At 41.7% G+C, this 22,979-nt stretch overlaps 1 protein-coding gene across 2 annotated transcripts in view; it reads right to left on the reverse strand.

Moving 5' to 3' along the window:
• Positions 1 to 20,970, reverse strand: part of ncaph (non-SMC condensin I complex, subunit H) — a 70,112-nt gene extending 49,142 nt beyond the window's left edge. Inside the window, exons 1-3 of one of the 2 annotated variants that reach the window (XM_072266373.1) lie at positions 20,817 to 20,970; positions 1,324 to 1,547; positions 925 to 1,012 (exon numbers count right to left, since the gene is read on the reverse strand). In XM_072266373.1, the coding sequence (XP_072122474.1) occupies positions 925 to 1,012; positions 1,324 to 1,541 (306 nt within the window). In that variant the 5' untranslated portion in view covers positions 1,542 to 1,547; positions 20,817 to 20,970. Of the gene's footprint in view, positions 1 to 924; positions 1,013 to 1,323; positions 1,548 to 2,111; positions 2,240 to 20,816 lie in introns of those variants that run through there. The other variant, XM_072266374.1, reaches the window with a different exon arrangement.
• Positions 20,971 to 22,979: the final 2,009 nt, after the last annotated feature.

Raw genomic sequence — 22,979 nt, forward strand, 5'->3', positions numbered from 1 at the left:
TTCCCAGCTTAAAGAAGGCAAACGTAAAAGAGGCGGACAACAGAAGAGATTCAAAGACGTCTTAAAAGCCAACATGAAGAAATGTAACATCGACATCAACAATTGGGAAACCAATGCCAAGGACAGGAAACTCTGGCAAACCATCATCCGAGAAGGAACAGCAACTTTCGAAGCCAACAGATGTGCAGAATTAGAAGAAAAGAGAAGAAAATGGAAAGACAAGAAAATGGAAAGAGAAGAAAATAGAAAGAGAGGCAGCAACAACCAAAGCCCGATCTGCCATCTGGAACTAGCTGTCCTGAATGCGGAAGAACTTTCAAAGCCAAGATTGGACTCATAAGCCACTTGAGAGCCCATAAATAGATCAACAGAATGAAGACCATCATCCTCAACCTCGAGGGATAGCCACAACAACGACGATGACGTTCTCTTGCATTTCTTATACAAGGACCTCATTTGTTCCTACCTGCCGGGATACTGAGAAAGGTGTGTTATATGCAAAGCTTTTAACCACCCAAAAGTTGACACATCTCACAGTGGAATCATTTACCAGAAATGAGCAAATTAACAGGCTATATCATGCACAAATATTTAAAGGTCTCAAAGGTACATTTAAGGTCAGAGAAATGTTTACAATATACATCCTAAAATACTTTTTCTTCACAACCAACCACGAAAACAGAGGAGTGCCCCCAAAGAATGAATGACAGTTAAATGTTAGAACCCCAAAGCCTCCCCCAGCTCCCCCTCCCACAGGTAAGCAGCAGCAAACCAACGATCCCCCCTCCCTCACCAGCAAAAAAAAAAGCATCGGCACCCACCACTGAGCACGCAAGCGTGCAGCAAAGCATCAGCAAAGACACAGACTTGCAGTACCCTTCACCCAGTATTCTAAAGTTAGCACAAAGATAGTCCTCTACTTACATTTTCTGAACACAGTTTGATGCAGGTAGAATAATGTTCAGATATCTGATTATTTGATAACTTAGCTTCAAAGGATTGGGGGGTCCCTCTGGAACAACGAATGAAAATTAGAATGAGTCAGTGTATAAGAGTTGCTTACACAGTGCTCAGAGCTAGTCAGAAACTTAAAACACATGAGATAATCAAACTAGCATTGCAGCCAACAATACACTTCCCCATGCAAATATAATTAGAAATCACCATGGGATGCTAGGGCTCCAGGGAAAGAAAGAAAGAATCCTTGCTACATGGTCATAAGCACCAGGACCTGCAATTTAGGGAGTTTTACTCTTGACAGTCAAAAGAGCACTTAGGTGCCTATCACAAATAAGCAAAACAAAATGAAGTGATGAGCCCTACCGTTGCACTGGGGATACCAGTGGGGTGTCTATGCCACTCAGTTGTAAGTCAGTCACCTTCGAACGTCTCCTCTCCCTCCTTTCGCGCTCATCATCATTTGCTGCAACATCCATTTTTACAGTGCTCTTTAAGCTTGGAATAGCCTGCCGCTTTGTAGATGGAGATATAAACACTAGGCCAGCAGGGCTCATGCAGGACACTGGTGTGGAAGTATTCATTTTGGCCTGTGGGAAACAAACACCAGATCAGATCACCAATACCTGTCATTGGAACATAAGAAATAACAGAAGCAAGCCATGTGACCCTTGCACCTACTTTGCCAATGCTGAGCTTCTACATTAGTACTACTTCTCTGTGCTAACTGAATACCCCTTGATTTGTTTGTTAAGTAAAGATCCATCCACTTCTGTTTCAAAGATACTCAGTAACTGAGTACGCATAATCCCCAAGTTATTAAATTCCAACAATTCACTATCATCCAGGTGAAGAAACTTCTCATCTGTCCTGAACAGCTGACCCCTTATTTTGAGACTACAACCCCCTGCTTTTGGGCACCCCAGCCTGCAGAACCAACTCGACACCTACCATGACAAACTACAGAAATATTATTTATGTTTCAAAGAGAACATCTCTCATTCTTCTAAACTCATGAAAGTGCAGGCCAGTTCTCCAATCTCTCCTAATTGGAAAAGCCTGCCTTTCCTGGAATCAATTTGGTGAACTTTTTCATCTTCTATAACAAGTACATTCTTCCCTCTCCCCCTCCCACTTTCAAATCTCTTACTAACTTTTTCTTCAGTTAGTCCTGACGAAGGGTCTCGGCCTGAAACGTCGACTGTACCTCTTCCTAGAGATGCTGCCTGGCCTGCTGCGTTCACCAGCAACTTTGATGTGTGTTACATCCTTCCTCGGGTGTGGAGACCAGGAATATACCAGATGCTCAAACACAAGGAAATCTGCAGATGCTGGAATTTCAAGCAACACACATCAAAATTGCTGGTGAACACAGCAGGCCAGGCAGCATCTCTAGTGTGACAAAAGTACACATAGACTAAGATGTTAACTGTTCTGTGCTGGCACCAGTGGGATCAGCAGTTGGTCTGCCACCTGTCTTCAGGAGAAAGAGAGATAAGGAAAACAATGGAGCAGCATTTGGAGATGTTAATGAAGGGACGGGAGAGTTTAACGGAAGGAGACATGGTCTAAGAGCTGTCAAGATCGGCTTCTCTTTGAACCCTGAACTGCTTGAAGTGATGGACAGGCGATACCCCAGCAGGGGGATAAAAAGGGACAGGTTCGCTAAGGCAAGACACACACGACACCACGAGATAACGAGACCCTGGAAGCGGTGCGCCTCCCACAAGTCAGTGGGAGTTTTGGAGGACTGGTCGCGGGACCAAGCCAGAGACGCACAGGGTGGAAAGGTACGATCGGCGGGAACCTGGTGTGTGTCCACCCTTGCCTGGGTGCCATGTTCACTGCAGAGGAGCGATCGTATCTGAAAACGGAGGGGTCACAGTCGGTGACCTCAGAAGACATTACAAAGGGCTCGCCCGAAAGCTGACTGCGAAGAATATCAAAGGTCTGCGTGGAAGCCGTTTGAATATTCATTCGCTTTTGCTCTCTCCCTCCTTCCCCCCCCCCCATCCATCGCCACGGCAGTGATTACTGTGAGCTGAACTGAACTCAATTGAACTGAACTTTGCGTCACTTTAAAACTGGTCATTTACCCCTAGACGACGATAGAGCTTGATTGATCCTGTTATCCTAATTCTGTGTACATGTGTGTTTATCATTGCTGAACTGTTGCATTTATTATCCTTTTGATTAGAGTACTGTGTTGCTTATTTCTTTAATAAGACTTTCTTAGTTCCAGTAATCCAGACTCCAACTGAGTGATCCATTTCTGCTGGTTTGGCAACCCAGTTACGGGGTACATAACATTAGGAAGAGGTACAGTCGACGTTTTGGGCCGAGACCCTTCGTCAGGACTAACTGAAAGAAGAGATAGTAGGAGATTTGAAAGTGGGAGGGGGAGGGGGAGATCCGAAATGATAGGAGAAGACGGGGGTGGGGGTGGGAATGGAGCTAAGAGCTGAAAAGTTGATTGGCAAAAGGGATATGAGAGGATCATGGGATGGGAGCCCTAGGGAGAAGGAAAAGTGGGAGGGGGGAAGCCCAGAGGATGGGCAAGGAATATAGTGAGGGACAGAGGGAGAAAAAGGAGAGAGAGAAAAAATAATAATAAATAAATAACGGATGGGGTACAAAGGGGAGGTGGGGCATTAACAGAAGTTAGAGAAGTCAATGTTCATGCCATCAGGTTGGAGGCCAGATGCTGTCTCACCTGGACTCATATAAACTGGTACAAGACATTGCTACTCTTGCATTCAAAGCTTCTTGCAGCAACAGCTAACCGATCATTTGCTTGCCAAACCTGTATATTAACTCTCAGCTATTTGTGTACAATGTCACCTACAGTCCCCTGAACACTAATTTCTTTCAATCACTTATAAAAAGTACACCTTTGCTTTTCATATAAAAGTACAAGGATTCATTTTTTTTCAAAATGCTTTCTGCATCTTCCTTACAACCCTTTCTACCACCTGGATTTTTTAAAAATCAGCATTTAGTTCTCATCTAACCATTGATATAGATTTCAAATTTTTCAAATGGCCATTTATTTCTACTGTTTTTTATTTTCCAATCTCAACACACACCAGCAAATATTATGCTATATAATTTTATTTGATAATCGAACATCTTATCAAAGGCTCTCAAAAAGATCAGATCAATAGGTTCATCTTTACTAATGCTGCCAGCCCTAGCTACAAAATCAGAACTCTCAAATTTGTCATTTGGAATTTGGGATTTTCCTTTCCTAAATCAACATCGACTTCCCAATCATATTATTTTCTCAGCGCCCTGTTACTATTTCTTTAATAATAAATTCCAACGTTTCCACCAATACTGATATCAGACGAAATGATCCATAGTTACTTCTTTTCTTTGTCCATCCTTTCTTAAAAAATAGTAATGATGTTAACCGTAAGGCAGATGAAAATATGAGAGCCATAATCAAGAGGAATATTTGGATTGCCAAAAAGAAGGCTGAGAAGGGTATTGCTGATAATGCTAAGATTGTACCTAGAGATTTTCTCAACACTTTAGTAGTAAAAGGAAAGTCAAGGAGGAAGTTAAGTCTATCAGGAATAATAGTAGGGTGCCAACTTATGCAGAGAAGGACATAGCAGATACTCTTAACTCATATTTTGCTAAAATATTCCTGCGAAGATGTAAGCAATATGCCAATATGTTTAGAGAAAAATAAGGTTGTTTTCAGTGACTTAGGGATCTTAGAAACTGAGGTCCTGCTTCAGCTGAAATTTAATAAATCTTCAGGGCCAGACAACATATATCCAAGAGTACTTAAAGAGGTCTGTGAATGTCTGTACAGGTCGACTTTCACTAATCCAGCATCATTGGGACCTGAGGAATGCTAGATTAGTGAAAATGCCGAACTACAGAAGGATCACATTAAGCATAATCAGTGCTGGATTATTGAAGGAACTGGATTACAGGTAGTCGGATTAGTGAAGGTCGACTGTACAAATCCCTAACATGTATTTTTCAAAAGTCTTTGACGACTGGTGAAATCCCCAAGGACTAACATGGGCTAGTATATAAGAAGGGTGACCGCACTGACCCTGGTGACTAGAGACCAGTAAGCTTACCGTGCATCGCAGGCAAGATAATGGAAAGAATAATAATGAGATGGAAAAGCAGCTGATAAGAACAGGCATGTCTGCATAAAGCCAACATGGGTTCAGAAAAGGGAAGTCATGTTTTACTGATATGCTGGAGTTCTATGAAGAGGCAACTAAAATATATGATAACAACAGAGTGGTTGATATTATTTACCTGGATTTTCAGAAGGCTTTTAACAAGACTCTACAAGAGGTTAATAATCAAATTACAAGAGGTAGGGATTCAGGGTAATGTTTGTGAATGTATACAGAATTGGCTCAAAAACAGAAAACAAGTTACGGATCATTTTCACACCTAGAAGTTAAAAGCGGGGTTCCACAGGGACCGGTTTTGGAGCCGCTGCTGATTTTAATTTACATTAATGATTTGAATAAGCACATCATAACAGGTAAACTAGTAAAGTCTGCAGATAACACAAAATTAGGGGATGGGCTGATAACATTCTGGCAGCAGAATCAATATGGTTAGGTCTAAACAAAATCCAGATGTGGGTAGATAAATGGCAGATGAAATTTAATGTAAGTAAATGTAAAGTAAAGTAGAAATATTAGATATAAATATAAAATGGGGGGGGGGTTCCTTGAGTTACAAAGTGAATTGGATGGGAAGGATTTGGGTGTCCTGGGAGACCCACCAATATCAACATCTAGACAATGCACAGAAGCGATTAGGAAGGTTAACAGAAATTTAGGCTACATAATGCACTCAATGAAGTTCAAATCAAGAGACGTTCTCCTTAAGCTGTATAAAGTGCTTGTGAGGCTACTCCTTGAATACTGCGTAGTTTTGGCCTCTATATTGTGCGAGGGATGAGCAGGCGCTGGAGAGAGTCCAGGGAAGGGCAACCAGATTCATTCCAGGTCTGTAGGTTATGAGCTATGAAGGAAGATTGAAATAATTAAACCTTTCTTAGCCTCAGTAAATGTAAAATGAGAGGAGACATGATAGAAGTTTTTAAAATTATTAAGGGTATAAGTAAAGTGGATGTCAGCAGCTACCTCAAAATTAATCCATCATCAAGGACACAGACGGTTAAGGACAGTTTTCAGACGAACATCAGCATTTCTTTACACAGTGAGTTTTGGACAATGGAACAAACTACCTAGTTGTGTAATTGAGGGTAGCGCCTTAAAGACTTTCAAATCTAAACTCAATAGTTATTTCAACACACTATGTGAATAGGAACTTGGCAGGCTTTGTCAGGCAAAATTGCCTGTTCTTGTCAAAAACTTAGTAATGTTCTAAAGTAGGGTTACATTTTCTGTCTTCGTTCTGCAGGAACTAAGGAGATATAAAAGGTGGCAGTTAGTGCATTAACCATCTTGGTAGCCATCTCCTTACTAAATCATAGGATGTCAGGCACCAAGGGTCACAGGAGAAAGTAGTAGGGGCGACTATAATTACCAGGTATAAAAGACATTTGGACAGGTTCATGGATAGGAAAGGTTTAGTGGGATATGGGCCAGATGCAGACAAATGGGATTAACTCAAGAAGGCACCTTGTTCAGCATGAGCAAGTTGTACTGAAGTGCCCGTTTCTGTGCTATAATACTCAATGAATCTAGGTCTTGGTTTATTACCTTTTAGCTCCATTAGTTTCTCTAGTATTTTTATTTTACTAATTTCTTTCAACTTTTCATTTATTCAAGGCCTGAGGTTCCTGTGCCTTTTTCCATAAAGACAGAAACAAAATATTGGTTTGATTTTTTTCCCTGTTTCCTCATTCACCAATATAATTAATCTTTCTTCAATCTATCAGGCACCGCACATTAACTTTTGCTAATCTTTCCTTTATATAGTCCTTGGAGGCTCATGCAATCTTTATGTTCCTTGTCAGAATATTCCTGTATTCTACTTTCTCTTATTAACTCCACCTATCATTGCTGAATTCTTAAGTTTTCCCAATCTTTTGACAATATTATAAGCTGATATAATGCTATTTTTGACTATACACCTTTCCACCCTGTCACTTGTAAAAATGCCATTTCCTTTTCTCATCTATCTCAGCTCCTCCGCCTATGTGGCATCTGTTCCCAAGATAAGGCCTTCCTTTCTAGAACATCAGACATGTCCTCCTCCTTCTAAGAACAGGGTTTCCCTTTCTCTACCATTGATGCTGCTCTCACCGCGTCATCCCCATCGCCTGTACATCCACCCTCATCTCATCTTCCTGCCGACCTAGATGGGACAGGGTTCCTCTTGTTCTTATCTACCATTCCATAAGCCTCAGCATCCAGCACATTATTCTCCGCAACTTCAGGATCGTACCACCGAACACATTTACTTCCATCCCCCTCTAGCACTCTGCTTTCCACAGGGATTACTCTCTCTCTCCATGATTCCTTTGTCCATTCGTCCCTCCCCACTGGTCTACCTCCTGGCACTTATCCCTGCAAGTGGAAGAAGTGCTCACCTGCCCATCTAGCTCCTCCTCACCTACATTCAGGGCACCTGTGCCTCTGTGGGGGTCAAAGTGTCAAAGAGATTTCAGATACAGGCAAATCTCACACAAAAGAAAGCTATTACTATGGTTAGGCAGAGTGAGAACGTTCAACAGCAACAGGCAAAACTCAGGCACAAAAACGATGCTGAGGTAAAGCTAGAAGCTGTGCATAAAAAAAGGGTACAAACAAGGACCAGTCAGAAAGAGGTGACAGTAGTGCTCAGCTCAAACAAAACAGATAAGCAAAATAAAGAGCAGATAAAATGTCCAGCTGCTGGAGATGCAAGAAGTCTCCATTCCACTTCAAAGAGCTCTGCAGCAAAAGAGTGAAATGCCACCAATGCAATAGAGTGGGCCATTACAAAGCCAGTATCACTCAAAAATCAGTTCTTCAAAAGGTCAGATGGAGAGAGAGCTTTCCTTGGGGCTCTGGATTCAAATAGACAAGGCTGGTATACCACGGTTCAGTTGCAAAAGGAGGCAGTGACATTCAAAATGGACACTGGGCCAGATATCACAGCCATCCTCAAATGTTCAGAAAACAGGCATTATGCTAAAGCCAACAAAAGAAGTGCTCATGGGCACAAGGAAACACAAGCTCAGTGTGAAAGGAATGTTTTTTCCTTCCATCCGTAAAAATGAGAAGCAGTTAAAAGAGGTTGTCAGAATCTCTTCTCACCACTACTGGGACGACATTCCATCGGGAAGCTGAAGCTCATTGCAAGAATGGATTCACTAAACAATGTTCGGGGCAGGAGAAGTACCTGGAGTCGTTCACAGGGCTGGGTAGAGCAAAGTTCTTCACTAAGCTAGATGCAAATTCAGCGTTCTGGCAGATCCATTTAGCTCCTGAGTCACAGAAGCTCATAACCTTTATCACACTATATGGACACTATACCTTCAAGAGACTCCCCTTTCACACCTCATCAGCCCCTGAACTCTTTCAGATGAGGATGAACCAAATTTTAGAGGGACTGGAAGGAGTAGTCTGCCACGTGGACAATATACTCATCGTCAGAGACTCAAGTGAGGAACATGACAAAAGAGTGGAAGCTGCCTTGGAGAAACTGAAACAGGCTACAATCACCCTGAACGAAAAGAAATGTGAGTTTGCAAAGTAGGAGGTGATGTTCATTCACCACTAACTGTCCTATAATCAGATTCAGACAAACCGGCAGGAGTTTGGAACATGGAACAACCTACAAACGTATCAGAGATCAGCAGTTTCCTCGGCGTGGTAAAGCAGTTGGGAAAGTTCATTCCAGATTTGGCAGAGAAAACAAAGCCACTACGTGACCTCCTCTCCCAGAGAAATGTTTGGACCTGGGACACACCACAAGAAAAGTCATTCTCATCACTTAAAACAGAGCTTATCTCTCCGCCAACAGTGGCGTTCTTTGATCCGAACAAAATAATCAAGGTCTCATCAGGCACCTCTTCCTTTGGCCTAGGGGGGAGTGCTCATGCAAACCTGACTCCAACTGAATAGTGTTACGCCCAGATCGAAAAGGAGACACTGGCTTTTGTGTGAGCTTGTTGACATTTCAGGTGCTACTTGACTGGCAGTAAATTCCCACTTCAAACAGACCACAAGCCACTTGTCAGCCTCCTCAGCTCGAAAGCACTTGGATAACTTACCTCCACACCTACCAAAGTTCAGTTGAGGTTTATGCAATACTGTTAAGACATCAAACATGTCCCTGATGAATCTTTCACAACACCAGAAAGTCTGTCGAGGGTGCCATGCAAATGTGAGTGGACAGAAGCTGACTCCACCCTCATGGAAGATATCAACAACTGCCTCGCTCAGGTACATGACAGCTTTCCTGCATCACAGAGTAAACTGGATGAAATTCACAAGATCAGCAAGATCATGCAATACTGTGAGCACGGATGACCAGCTGTTCCAAAAGAAGCTCAAAAACTTAGACATTACTGGCTTGAAACAAACACACTCACCATCCTTGATGGTTTGTGGTTAAAGGGCTCCAGACTTATGATTCCTGCTTCTATGCACGCCAGAATCATCAGTCAAATCCACCAAGGCATCGCCTAAGAGCAAGGCAAACTGTGTGGTGGCCTGGCCTAAGCATACAACTGGGAGATTATGTAAAGCAAACTGAAGCTTGCAGAAAACTGCACAAAAATTATGTTGAACCTCTCTGCCCCACAGAATTGCAGGCACGGGCACTTTCGAGCTGAAAAGAGACAAATATCTTCTCACTGTGGATTACTACTCATGTAATGTGGAGGTGCCTGAGCCGTCCTCTAAATCCTCAGCAGCAGTTATACAGACCTGAAAGTTATATTCACTCACCATGGAATACCAGAGACACTTGTGTCAGACAACGGTCCACAATTCAGCGGTTCAGAATTCAAAGCCTTTGCTAGGGACTATGAGTTCAAACACCAGAAAGCAGTCCTCAGTACCCACAGGCAAATAGAGAAATAGAAAGAGTAGTGCAAACTGTTAAGAGTCTCCTTCTGGCGAATGCTTACAGTCCATCAGAGCTGGTGAGACTGAGAACAAGCCTGCTGTTCTTCCTTCCCTTGTCCAACCTCACTTCCCGGACTTAGACAAAGTGAGAAATTTTGAGGCAACACAGGGCAAGAAAACAAAGAGCATGCATGATTTCAGACACTGAGCAAAATCTTTGTTGTCACTCAAGAGTGGTGAAGCTGTTTGGGTTTCAGACCAATCCACCAAAGAAATAATAGTCCAGCAGCATGCACCACAAACGTTTGTGATCAGAATATCACAAGGGGAAATTAAGTGGAACAGGCGTGCGCTCCTGCACGAAAGGTAGAGAAAGAAATAGAGTGGCCTGATCCTTACTCAGCCTAAAAGCTTAGGGCAAGTGACTAAAGAAACAGAAAAATCTTTGCCAGAGTGTTCAGGTAGTCTACCCTAACCTCCATTAAGTTTAGAGTTGTTTTAAAAAGTTCTAATGTTGAAAATATTTTACAAAATGAGACTGTTCTTAATTTAAAAAAAGGAATTATTGATATAAAGGAGGCAGAAAGGGAAGAGAGAGAAAGATATAGTCAATTTCAGTGACTATAATTTCAATGCAGTTCTATGAACAAGAAGTGCATACCTAGTTTTTCTTCCCCCCAAGAAGGGGAGATTTAATGGTAGTTAATAGTATTATTCCTCGTCCACTCAGTTAGCCACTCCGACAAGGGAGGAGTTCACATATTATACAAGCAGGGTTATCAATAAAGTTCAGTCGAGTATCCTGCATGCTGGAATCCTGGTGTGCTCTGCACTATCCCTCAATAACGAACACAACAAGTGCAAACCGACGTAGTTGGGGGGGGGGGGGGGTCATTTTGTCGAGAACCTTAGCTCCATCTGTAACAAGCAGGATTTCCAGGTGGCTACCATTTTAATTCCAATCCCCATTCCCATTCCAGCATATCGGTTCACTGCCACGATGAGGCCACGCTCAGGTTAGAGGAGCAACACCCCATATTCCATATTCAGTCTCTAACCTGTTGCAAGAACATCAATTTCTCTAACTTCCGGTAATTTCTCCTCCCCTCGTTCTACTTCCAATCTCCATTCTCACTTCCCTTTCACCTCTTCCTTTTCCTTACCTGCCTTCCACCTCCTTCTGGTGCCTCACCTCTTTTCATTTCTTTTACAGTCCACTCTCCTCTCCTATCAGTTTGCTTCTTCTTCAGCCCCTCCCAGCTTCTCACTTCATCCACACCTCCCATAACCACTTACGTTCCTCCTCACCTGGTTACGTCTATCACCATCTAATTTGTACTCCTTCCCCACCGCCCACCTTCTTATTCTGGCTTCTCCCCACTTCCTTTCCAGTGCTGATGAAGGGTCTCAACCCAATACTTCAACTCTTTATCCTCTCCATTGATGCTGCCTGACTTGTTGAGTTCTTCTAGTATTTTGTGAGTGTTACTCTGGATTTCCAGCATCTGCAGAATTTCTTGCATTTATGATAACACTATCTTTAACTTCTTTTGATAACTATGGCCACTTTATTTCTTGGGCTGAAAAAAGCACACTGGAAACCCAACATGAAAATAAAAGCTTCTGGAGCTACTCAGCTGTCAGGCAGCATCTGTGGATAGAAAATCAAACTTACCAATTGAGATCAACGACCCTTCAACTGAACAATTTTGCAGCCCTAAAATATTAACTACATTTTTCTAGTCTTGCATGCTGCAAGACCTGCTGACTATTTGTCCTTTTTTTGCCTTAAAACATATATACAGTAAAATCTTCACAATTTTTCAGTTATTGGTTTACTATCCTATCTTTCCACAATTTATTATAGCCAACTAAAGTCTTATACCATCATAGTTGTTTCATTTGAATCTGAGACTAATGTTCCCATGTGAACTTCATCACCTTCAATTTTCATATAAAATTATATATTATCATTCCTTCCTAAAGGCTCTTTTATTACCAGATCAGCAAATAATTCTTTGTGTTTGTATATATTAACATAATTAGGACCAGGAAATGTACTTCTGCTGCTCAAACCTGCCATGTTATTCAAAGAAAGCATGACTGGTATGATAATAATCTCAACATCAGTCACTTTTCTCCCCTTGCTAATCAAGAATTATCTGACTCATCCTCAAAAATGGTCAAAAACTCCCCTTCTGCCACTATTATAGAGACAGAGTTCCAAAGACATATAACAGAAAGTGTTTTCACTGCATGTGTCTCGGACAGGTGATTCCTTATTATCAAACAGTTACCCCTTAGTTCCAGAATACCTCGACAGGAATCATCCTCACATCCTACGTATCAAGATTCTTCAGGATATAATTTTGCAATCAAGTCCTTTCTCACTTTTTGAAGCCCAGCCTATTTTAAATTTCTTCAGTGTTACTTCCTGTTATAGGTCTGATAAACCATCCCTAGCGATGCCTGTATCTAGCTTTTTTCTCATCACTAAAATAACATTTTTCCTGATGAAATGGTTAATTTCACATTATATGCCATGTGTCACCCCTTTGACCCATATATATCTATTTACAACTTCCTTCTTCCCTCTTACTTTCCGCTCAACTTTGTATTATCTGAAAACTTAGCAAACATGTTTTCGCTTTATCCAAGGTACTGAGATACCAGTACCATTGCATAAGGCACACAATTTATCATGTGTGTCTTATCAGAAAATGGACAATATTTTACCTATAAATGAGAAAACCTGCAATGCTGGAAAACCAAAACCACACTCACAAAATATTGGAGGAATTCAGCAGGCCAGGCAGCATCTATGGAAAAGAGTGAACAGTCGACGTTTCAGGCCGAGACCCCTGACGAAGGTCTCGGCCCAGCCCAAAATGTTAACTATATACTCTTTTCCGTAGATGCTGCCTGGCCTGCTGAGTTCCTCCAGCACTTTAAGAATATTTGACTGATAATAGCTTGTTTCCAAGATTAATTTATTAAAGAACCATCTCACACTGATACCACATATTTGATTGCCAAGTCTATAAAGGTTAAAGTCCCCACAATTGCTCTACTACCCTTGCTACAATCGCCACTAATTTCCTGATTGGTACAATGCCCTATACATCCAATTCCCGTCAATGATTCTTGTCCCTCGCTTTTCCCTAGCTCCACAGAAACTGATTCCATTTGTCTATTATTAAAATCCATCCTATTAGCCCATTCTTTAAAGTCAGGGTCAGCCCACCACATACGCCATTTTACCTCTTCCTAAAATTAGGCATCCTGGAGTATTTAATTCTCAGCAAAACAAGTCACGGATTCAAGGAAAGTCATCAAAAGAAAAGAGTCAAGGAAAAGTACAGCACATTATCAGGCCCTTCAACCCATCTAGCCCATGCCAACACCATCTAAACAGCCTACTCCCATCAACCTGCACAGGAATGAAAGCCCACCATACTCCTACCAACCATATACCTATCCAAACTTCACTTAAACATTGGAATCGAGCGAACATGCACCACTTGTGCTGGCAGCTCATTCCACTCTCTCACAACCCTTTGAGTTAAGAAGTTTCCCCTTTGGAGTATCACCCAACCTCAGTGGGAAGAAGCCTACTTGTATTTACCCTATCTATACCCCTCATAATTTTGTATATCTCTATCAAATCTCCCCTCAATCTTCTACATTCTAAGGAATAAAGTCCTAACCTATTCAACCTTTCCTTATAACTCGGGTCCTCCAGACCCAGAAACAACCTCATAAATTGTCTTTGTATTCTTTCAACCTTGTTTACATCTTTCCTGTAGGTAGGCGACCAAACCTTCACACAAAACTCCAAATTAGGCCTCATCAATGTCTTATACAATCTCAAAACATCCCATCTCCAGTACTCATTAACACACATCAAAGTTGCTGGTGAACGCAGCAGGCCAGGCAGCATCTCTAGAAAGAGGTACAGTCCACGTTTCAGGCCGAGACCCTTCGTCAGGACTAACAGAAGAAAGAGCTAGTAAGAGACTTGAAAGAGATATGACCCACCTCCCCCTTGTACCCCATCTGTCATTTATATACACACATTCTTTCTCTCACTCTCCTTTTTCTCCCTCTGTCCCTCTGACTATACCCCTTGGATGGGCAAGGGGTACGAGGGGGAGGTGGGGCATATCTCTTTCAAATCTCTTACTAGCTCTTTCTTCTGTTAGTCCTGACGAAGGGTCTCGGCCTGAAACGTTGACTGTACCTCTTCCTAGAGATGCTGCCTGGCCTGCTGCATTCACCAGCAACTTTGATGTGTGTAGCTTGAATTTCCAGCATCTGCAGAATTCCTCGTGTTCCAGTACTCATTACTTTGATTTATGAAGGCCAATGTGCTAAAAGCTTTCTTTATGACCCTTAACTACTTGTGATGCCACTTGCAATGAATTAGGGACCTGTATTCCCAGATCCCTTTGTTCTACCACACTCCTCCCCTTTGTTCTACCACAATCCTCAGTGCCCTACCATTCACTGTGTAAGATCTACCCTGGATGGTCCTACCAAAGTGCAACACCTCACATTTGTCTACATTAAATTCCATCTGCCATTTTTCAGCTCATTTTTCCGGCTGATCCAGATCCCTCTTCAAGCTATGATAGTCCCTCTTGCCGTCCACTACACCCCCAATCCTGGTGTCATCCGCAAATTTGCTGATCCAATAAATTACATCATCCAGATTGTTGACACAGATGACAAACAACAACGGACCCAGCACCGATCCCCACGGCACTCCAGTTGTCACAGGCCTCCAGACAGTGAGGCAGCCATCTACTACCAATCTCTGGCTTCTCCCACATATCAAATGTCCAATCCACTTTACTACCTCATCTTGATTACCCAGCGATTGAACCTTCTTGACTAACCTCCCACGCGGGACCTTGTCAAATGCCTTGCTAAAGTCCATGTAGATAACAATCACTGCCTTGCCTTCATTCTCTGTCCTGGTAACTTATTCAAAAAAATTCTATAATATTGGTTAGAGCTGAACATCCCATGTATAGATCCATATGTAGCTGCTGATCTGGAGAAGGCAATCACGACTCTGGAGATAGACTCAGCAATTAGGAGTATGCAGAGTGGAAAATCCCCAGGCCCAGATGGATATTCTTCCAAATTTTTAAAAAAGTTTTCCACTCAACTTTCCCCATCACTATTATCTGTTTTTGAAGAGTCTTTTTTTATCCCACTCCCTACCTCCCACAATGCATCAAGCAGTTATTTCATTAATTTTGAAAAAGGGCAAAGACCCCCTTGAATGTAGTTCATACCGACCAATCTCCCTTTTAAATACGGATACCAAAATCCTTGCAAAAGTTCTGGCACACCGAATGGAGAAGATTCTACCATTCTCCAGAACGAGGGGTCACAGTTTGAGGATAGAGGGGAAGCCTTTTAGGACCGAGATTAGGAAAAACTTCTTCACACAGAGAGTGGTGAATCTGTGGAATTCTCTGCCACAGGAAACAGTTGAGGCCAGTTCATTGGCTATATTTAAGAGGGAGTTAGATATGGCCCTTGTGGCTATGGGGGTCAGGGGGTATGGAGGGAAGGCTGGGGCGGTGTTCTGAGTTGGATGATCAGCCATGATCATAATAAATGGCGATGCAGGCTCGAAGGGCCGAATGGCCTACTCCTGCACCTATTTTCTATGTTTCTATTAATTATCTCACCCAATCAAACAGGTTTTATAAGAAATCGGTACTCTTTTTTTTAAATATAAGATGTCTTCTAAATATACTATATGATTCCTCTGCATCTAGTACCCCAGAGATTATTCCCTCACTTGATGCTGAAACGGCATTTGACCGTGTGAAAGGGGACTTTCTTTTCTATACTCTCCGAAAATTTGGTTTTGGTTCTACATTTATCTCATGGATTGAAGTACTTTACTCGTCCCCATTGGCAGCAGTGCGTACAAATAACTGTATGTTGTCCTGTTTTGAACTGCAACGTGGCACAAGACAGGGATGCCCTTTATCTCCACTCCTTTTTGCTGTGGCAATTGAGCCACTCGCCATAGCCCTGAGAACATCAGTTAGTATAAAGGACATCCAAAGGGGAGCTTTGGAACGTTAAGTGTCTCTGTACGCGGATGATATGCTACTGTATATCTCAGATCCAACTTGAAGTCTCCCAAATCTATCAATATTGCTCATTAAATTTGGTCAAATATCTGATTATAAAGTTAACTTTCAGAAGAGTGAACTAATGCCAATTGGGACCACATGTTTGGACATTTCTTTTTCTGTGACCCCCTTTAGAATCAGCTATAGGAAACTTAAATACTTGGGCGGTCTGGATAACACATAATTACAAGGACTTTTATAAAGCCAACTATCAACATCTCCTTTCCAATCTTAAACAGGAATGTGAACGTTGGAATTCTTTAGCTCTTTCTCTTAGCGGGAGGATTAATACAATTAAAATGACTGCCCTGCCCAAATTCTTATATATGTTCCAAAGCCTCCCAATTTTACTAACAAAGACTTTCAGTCAAATTTCAAGTTTTGTTTGAAATAAAAAATAGCCCAGAGTAAAGGAAAAAAAATACTACAGAGGCCTCGTAAGATGGGGGGTTTGGCACTTCCAAATTTTCTATATTACTACTGTTCAGCTAATATAAGAGCAATTTTATATTGGACAAGAGATGATATTGCTGCTCCTAGCTGGGTGATTATGGAGAAGTCATCCTTACAATTTACCTCTTCGTTGGTAATATATGCTAAACTACCACTGTCACAACCTGCATCTAGTTTCACACTGAATCTAGTTGCAATGTATTCCATTAAAATTTGGTTCCAATTTAGAGGTCATTTTGCACTTAATAACCTCTCATTTGCTGCACCAGTAGCAAAAATTTACATGTTCACCCCATCAATAATGGATGCAGCATTTGATATTTCATCTAAACGTGGTTTCACTTCATTGTATAATCTCTACATTGACAGCAATTTTGCCTCTTTTGAACCGCTAGTTCAGAAATTTGAGATCCCTAGGACACACTTCTATAGATATTTACAACTTGGAAGCTTTAAGGCCTCTCATCTTGGGTGCTTTCCCTACTGCCCCCCTTCATCACTCTTAGGTTCAGTCCTTAAGTGCAAAATTGATGTGAAACAATCTGTAAGCAAAATCTATGAGCTACTTAATGTAGTTAATCCTGAGAATTTGGATTTATTAAAACATAAATGGGAAGAGGATATTGAGGAACAAATTCAGAGAATTTATTCATCCTGTGTGTCTTAGTCATGTTGTTGTTCTGTTTAAAATTGTGCATCGTTGTCATTGGTCTAAAATTAGATTGGCTAAGGTTAATAAAGATCTTGATCCAATGTGTGACAGATGTAAACAATTCCCCGCTACACTCTGCTATATGTTTTGGTCATATCCAAAATTAGTAAATTTCTGGGGTTTGATTTTTGAAACTTTTTCAAAATTTTTGGACAATTAGTTACACCATCTTGGTCAATAGCACTATTTGGAGTGCCTTCTCAGAATATTAACCTCAGCAAATTCCAAACCAATCTCATCGCTTTTTGTTCCCTTCTTGCCAGAAGGCTCATCTTGTGCAAATGGAAAGACTCTTCCCCTCCAACCAATGGACACTGGATCAAAGATATCATGTACTTTATAAAATTTGAGAAGATCCGCTATTCGGTCAGGGGGAAGTCTGCAAGATTCAACACCACTTGGCAACCTTTTTTTAAGTTTTGTCAAAAATATGGATGCTGGAAAAATTATTTGAGTGTGTAGGTGCTGTATCTTTATATGTACACTAGGCCTTTGTATTTATTTTTGACTAGTCTGGCTGGTTCTATTTGTTCTTGTTTATTGAGGGGTGGAGGGATTCTTTCTGTAACTGGTACAAAATGGTTGGTTGTATTATAACATATGTTCTGCTATTTTTCTTTGTTAATAAAAATACTTTGATCAAAAAAAAAAACACTCCAAGCAACTCCACAAAAAGGTTATTGAAAAGCACAAGTCAGGAGATGGATACAAGAACATTTCCAAGTCACTAAGTATCCCTTGGAGTACAGTGAAGTCAATCATCAGGAAATGGAAAGAATATGGCACAGCTGCAAATCTGACCAGAGCAAGCCATCCTCCAAAACTGAGTGACTATGCAAGAAGGTGACTAGTGAGGGAGCCCACCAAGAGACCTACGATGATGTTGGAGGAGTTAAAAGTTTCAGTGGCTGAGATGGGAGAGACTGAGCATACAACAACTGTTGCCTGGGTGCTTCACCAGTCGCTGCTTTATGGGAGAGTGGCAAAGAGAAAGCCACTGTTGGAATAAAACCTCAAATGAAATCTCAGCTAGGGATTGCCAGAAGGCACGTGGGAGACTCTAAAGTCAACTGGAAGAAGGTTCTATGGTCTGAGGAAACAAAAATTGAGCTTTTTGGCCATCAGTCTAAATGCTATGTTTGGTGTAAGCCAAATACAGCACATCATCAAAAACACACCATCCCTACCGTGAAGCATGGTGGTGGCTGCATCATGCTGTGGGGATGCTTCACTGCAGCAGGCCCTGTAAGGCTTGTGAAGGTAGAGAGTAAAATGAATGCAGCAAAATACAGGGAATTCCTGAAGGAAAACCTACTGCATCTGCAAGAGAACTGCAGCTTGGGAGATTTGTTTTCCAACAAGATAATGACCCCAATCATAAAACCAAAACTACACAGCAATGGTTTAAAACATCACAGTTAATGTCCTGGAGTGGCAAGACAGAGTCCAGACCTGAATCCAATTGAGAATTTGTGGCTGGACTTGAAAAGGGCTGTTCACTCACGATCCCCATGCAATCTGACAGAGCTTGAGCAGTTTTGTAAAGAAGAATGAGGGAAAATTGCAGAGTCCACATGTGCAAAGCTGATAGTGACCTATCCACACAGACTCAAGGCTGTGATTGCTGCCAAAGGTGCATCTACTAAATATTGACTTGAAGGGAGTGAATACTTATGCAATCAATTACTATGTGCTTTATATTTGTAAATAATTTAGATCACTTTGTAGAGAACTGTCTTCATTTTGACACGAAAGAGTCTTTTTCTGTTGATCAGTGTCAAAAAAAGCCGAATTAAATCCACTGTGATTCAGTGTTGTAAGACAATAAAACATCAAAGCTTCCAAGAAGGGTGAATACTTTTTATAGGCTCTGTATCTGGTCTCTTAGAATACCTTCCAGCAACTTTCCCACTACTGATGTCAGACCACTGGCCTATAGTTTCCGGGTTTATGTTTAGAACCTTTCTTAAAATAAAGTAAAGGCATCCATTAGTCTTGCAAGACCATGGATCTGCGCCTGGAAAGTCGTCATTCTCCAGGGCGCAGGCCTGGGCAAGGTTGTATGGAAGACCAGCAGTTGCCTATGCTGCAAGTCTCCCCTCTCCACGACACCAATGCTGTCCGAGGGAAGGGCATTAGGACCCATACAGCCTGGCACCAGTGTCGTCGCAGAGTAATGTGTGATCAAGTGCCTTGCTCAAGGACACAACACGTTCCCTCGGCTGGGCTCGAACTCACGGCCTTCAGGTAGGTAGTCCAATGCCTTAACCACTTATTCTTAAAATACTTCCAGATTTATTTTCACATTAACTGCTGGTGATCAAAGTGTTAAGCAGCAACAGCACATGTTCTACAGTGCATAAACCTATCAGATAAATCTTCGATGAATTACATCTTAATTAGCGTCCATGACCACCATTATGATTCTCAAAACAGCCACTGTAAAAGCAGCGACTGGTGAAACACCCGGGCAACAGTTGTATGCACAGTCTCTCCCATCTCAGCCACTTTTAACTCCTTCAGCGTCATCCTAGGTCTCTTGGTGGGCTCCTTCACTAGTCACCTTCTTGCATAGTCACTCTTAGAATCTCATAATTCCAAGCACATGGGAAAGACAGCAAAACTGCCAGAGTACTAAAGTACCTCCTACAATAAGTGTATGTTAGACTACTTGCATCTATAACCTGCTGATACATGAAATGACAGTGCCATCCACTAAGACTGATATCTCTTCCCAACATTGCAAAGTTTTACCCTGTGCAGAAGTGGATTTCGATCATTTCTTTAAATCTCTTTGCACTTGAAAAACAAAACATTGTAAACGTCATAAATATCTCTCTAAGACGGACATACAGTAGTCAGAGTCTGATTTGAAAACAAACAGACCTAAGCTTCCCATTGATCCAAAAATCAGAAGCAGCAGTCACTCTATATGTCAACAAAAAAACGAAAATCAGAGCAACCTGCACACATTGGAACAACAATCTACTGGAGGAACTCAGCAATTGTAGGAGGAAAAGAATTGTCAACGTTTCAGGTCGAAACCCTGCATCATCAGGACTGAGCTATTTAAAGACAAGAAAAACAACTTTAAAAATCAGCTTGATAACTTACAGAAGTCACCAAATATTATAACAGGTTTTCAGAGGCTGAAGACACCACCATTGAATCTGGAAGAGTGTAACGTAACCAGAAGGAAGATGAGGTGATGCTCCTGTTGTGATTGTGACTACAGACAGATTCGAGTGGGGTGGCAATAGGAAGTTCCTGTAGACCGAGCTGCTTTGGGACTTGCTGACCATTTCATCGCAATTAATAAACATTTTCTATTATTCTGCTTCACAGCAGTCAGTGCACCTCATCGTCAGCCGTAGAGCACTCTGCATATAACTAATGTTATGGGAACGTGTGTGATGACATGAGCCTGCCATCACACACACACGCCCCCACCCACAGCCCGGGGCTCCCGCACCCGACCGGGGATGGGCAATCACCGACCCCTTCCCACACCACACTGACCTGGCTCACTAGAACACCGTTTACACGCCGCTGTCCGTCAGTTCTGCCACCCTAGACCAGCGATCGCCGCACTTCCGGTCCCGCCGCCGACCGGCGTCCGTTAATGAAGGAAAATTCAAAATCTCCCGCGGCCCAACACCGCGCATGCGCGCCCAGGACTAACGCCCGCGCATGCGTGGTTGGCCGGAGGACCGCGCATGCGTGCACCTGGGTCGTTGGCGGGCTGGTTTCAAAGATCGTAGTTTATTTATGTTTCTGTCTGAAATGTCGACTCTTTATTCCTCTCCAGAGACGCTGCCCGACCTGCTGAGTTGTTCCAGCCCAGTTTGAGTCTTATTCAGATTGCTTGTCGTTCGCAGAGAATCCTTTCAGAAGACAGCACTGTCTGGCTGTCAAGAAGCTGACTTTTTACTTTTAATTCCTGGATGAAGGAGACATGGTCTGATTGAGATTGATCAGACACAGAAATACCATGAATATTTTGAGGAATTATTCCAAAAAGCACAGTTAATGTGTCTGACCAACATGTTACTGCACTTGTTACATTGGTAGCTAGGAGAGCCATTTTGTTGAAGTGGAAGGATACATCAGCTCCCACTTTGTCACAATGGTTCTCTCAAGTGATACTATGTCTTAGTTTGGAGAAAATTAGAAGTCGAACCTTTGAACCGTTACTTGATTTTGAGAAAAGATGGGGCTCATTTGCTTGTTATTATCATTTGAGCTAATTGATAGATTTTTTCCACGATCGAATTGTAAATTTTTTTGGTATATTTTCTTTTCTTGCTGGAGGTTTGATGTTTATTTTTAGAAGCTTTTTGTATGACGCATGGCTCCAGGGTTGTACACCTAATGGGTTTTTTTCTCACTTTTTCTGCTTAGTAGGTTTTTTTTGTTATCACTTTTATTCAATCTTTAAGATAATGTCTTTTTTGAGACATTGTAAGTGTTACTTCAATGTTCTCGTTTTACTTCTTTTGTATAATATAACAATAAAAATATTTGAAAAGAAAGAGATTGAGGTTGATATGCTCCTGATTGGACATGGCATCAAAGGTTACGGGGAGAAGGCCAGGAACTGAGGTTGAGGAGATAGAAAAAAGGATCAACCATGATTGAATGGCAGAGCAGACTCTATGGGCCAGATGGCCTAATCTGCTCCTATAGCTTGTGGTCCTATATCCTGTCATTACAGCTTCCAGTTTTTGTTTAAGGAATTCTGAATTTTCTTTCCCACTTACTCCCATTCAGATGCATTTCATGTATTAGTCTCTTGTGAAGAATTTCTTGATATTGATACTAAATGTACTTAGAGTGATATGGTATATTTGGACCTCCAAATGCCACTTGATAAGGAGCCACATCATGGAGTTGCCCTCAGTGTTGATCTCCGTAGACGGGCATTAATAGCATGAAGAGAAAAATAATAGAGTAGCTTTTTTTCAAGGAACTATGTCAGGAATTGATGCTCATCTTTCAATTTACATTCATTAGCTCTTTAGTGCAAAGTTTCCAAAGTCACAGATCAGAAAGCATTAAAAATAACAAAATATTTTCAGAATGCAGTTGATATCCAACAACTGCAGGAGGCAGGAATTGCCAGGGCCCTAGCAGAGGTATTTAAATCTTTAACGACCGGTGAGATGCCGGAGAGTTGGAGAATAGTCTATGTTCTTCCACTGTTTAAGAAAGGCTCTAAATATAACCATAACATTACAAGGCAGTGAGCCTGATGTCTGTATTGGGAAATTCATTAAAGGTATTGTATGGGACCGGATATATAAGTACTTGGATAGACATGGACTGATTAATGATCGTCAGTATGGCTTTGTCTAACCAATCTTACAGAGTTTTTCAAGGAAATTACCAGGAAAGTTGAGGAAAACGAGGCAGTGGATGTTGTCTGCGTGGACTTTTGACAAGGCCCTGCTTGGGAGGTTGGTTAAGAGGTTCAGTCGCTCGGTATTCAAGATAAAGTAGCAAACTGGATTAGACATTGGTTTTGTGGGAGAAGCTACAGAGTGGTAGTATTTGGTCGCCTCTCTGACTGGAGGTCTGTGGCTAGTGGTGTGCCATAGGAATCATGCTGGGTCCTTTGTTGTTTGTCATCTATATCAATGATCTGGATGAAAATACAGTTAAATGGATCAGCAGATTTGTGGA

The sequence above is a fragment of the Mobula birostris genome, chromosome 8, assembly GCF_030028105.1.
Source record: "Mobula birostris isolate sMobBir1 chromosome 8, sMobBir1.hap1, whole genome shotgun sequence".
NCBI lineage: Eukaryota > Metazoa > Chordata > Chondrichthyes > Myliobatiformes > Myliobatidae > Mobula > Mobula birostris.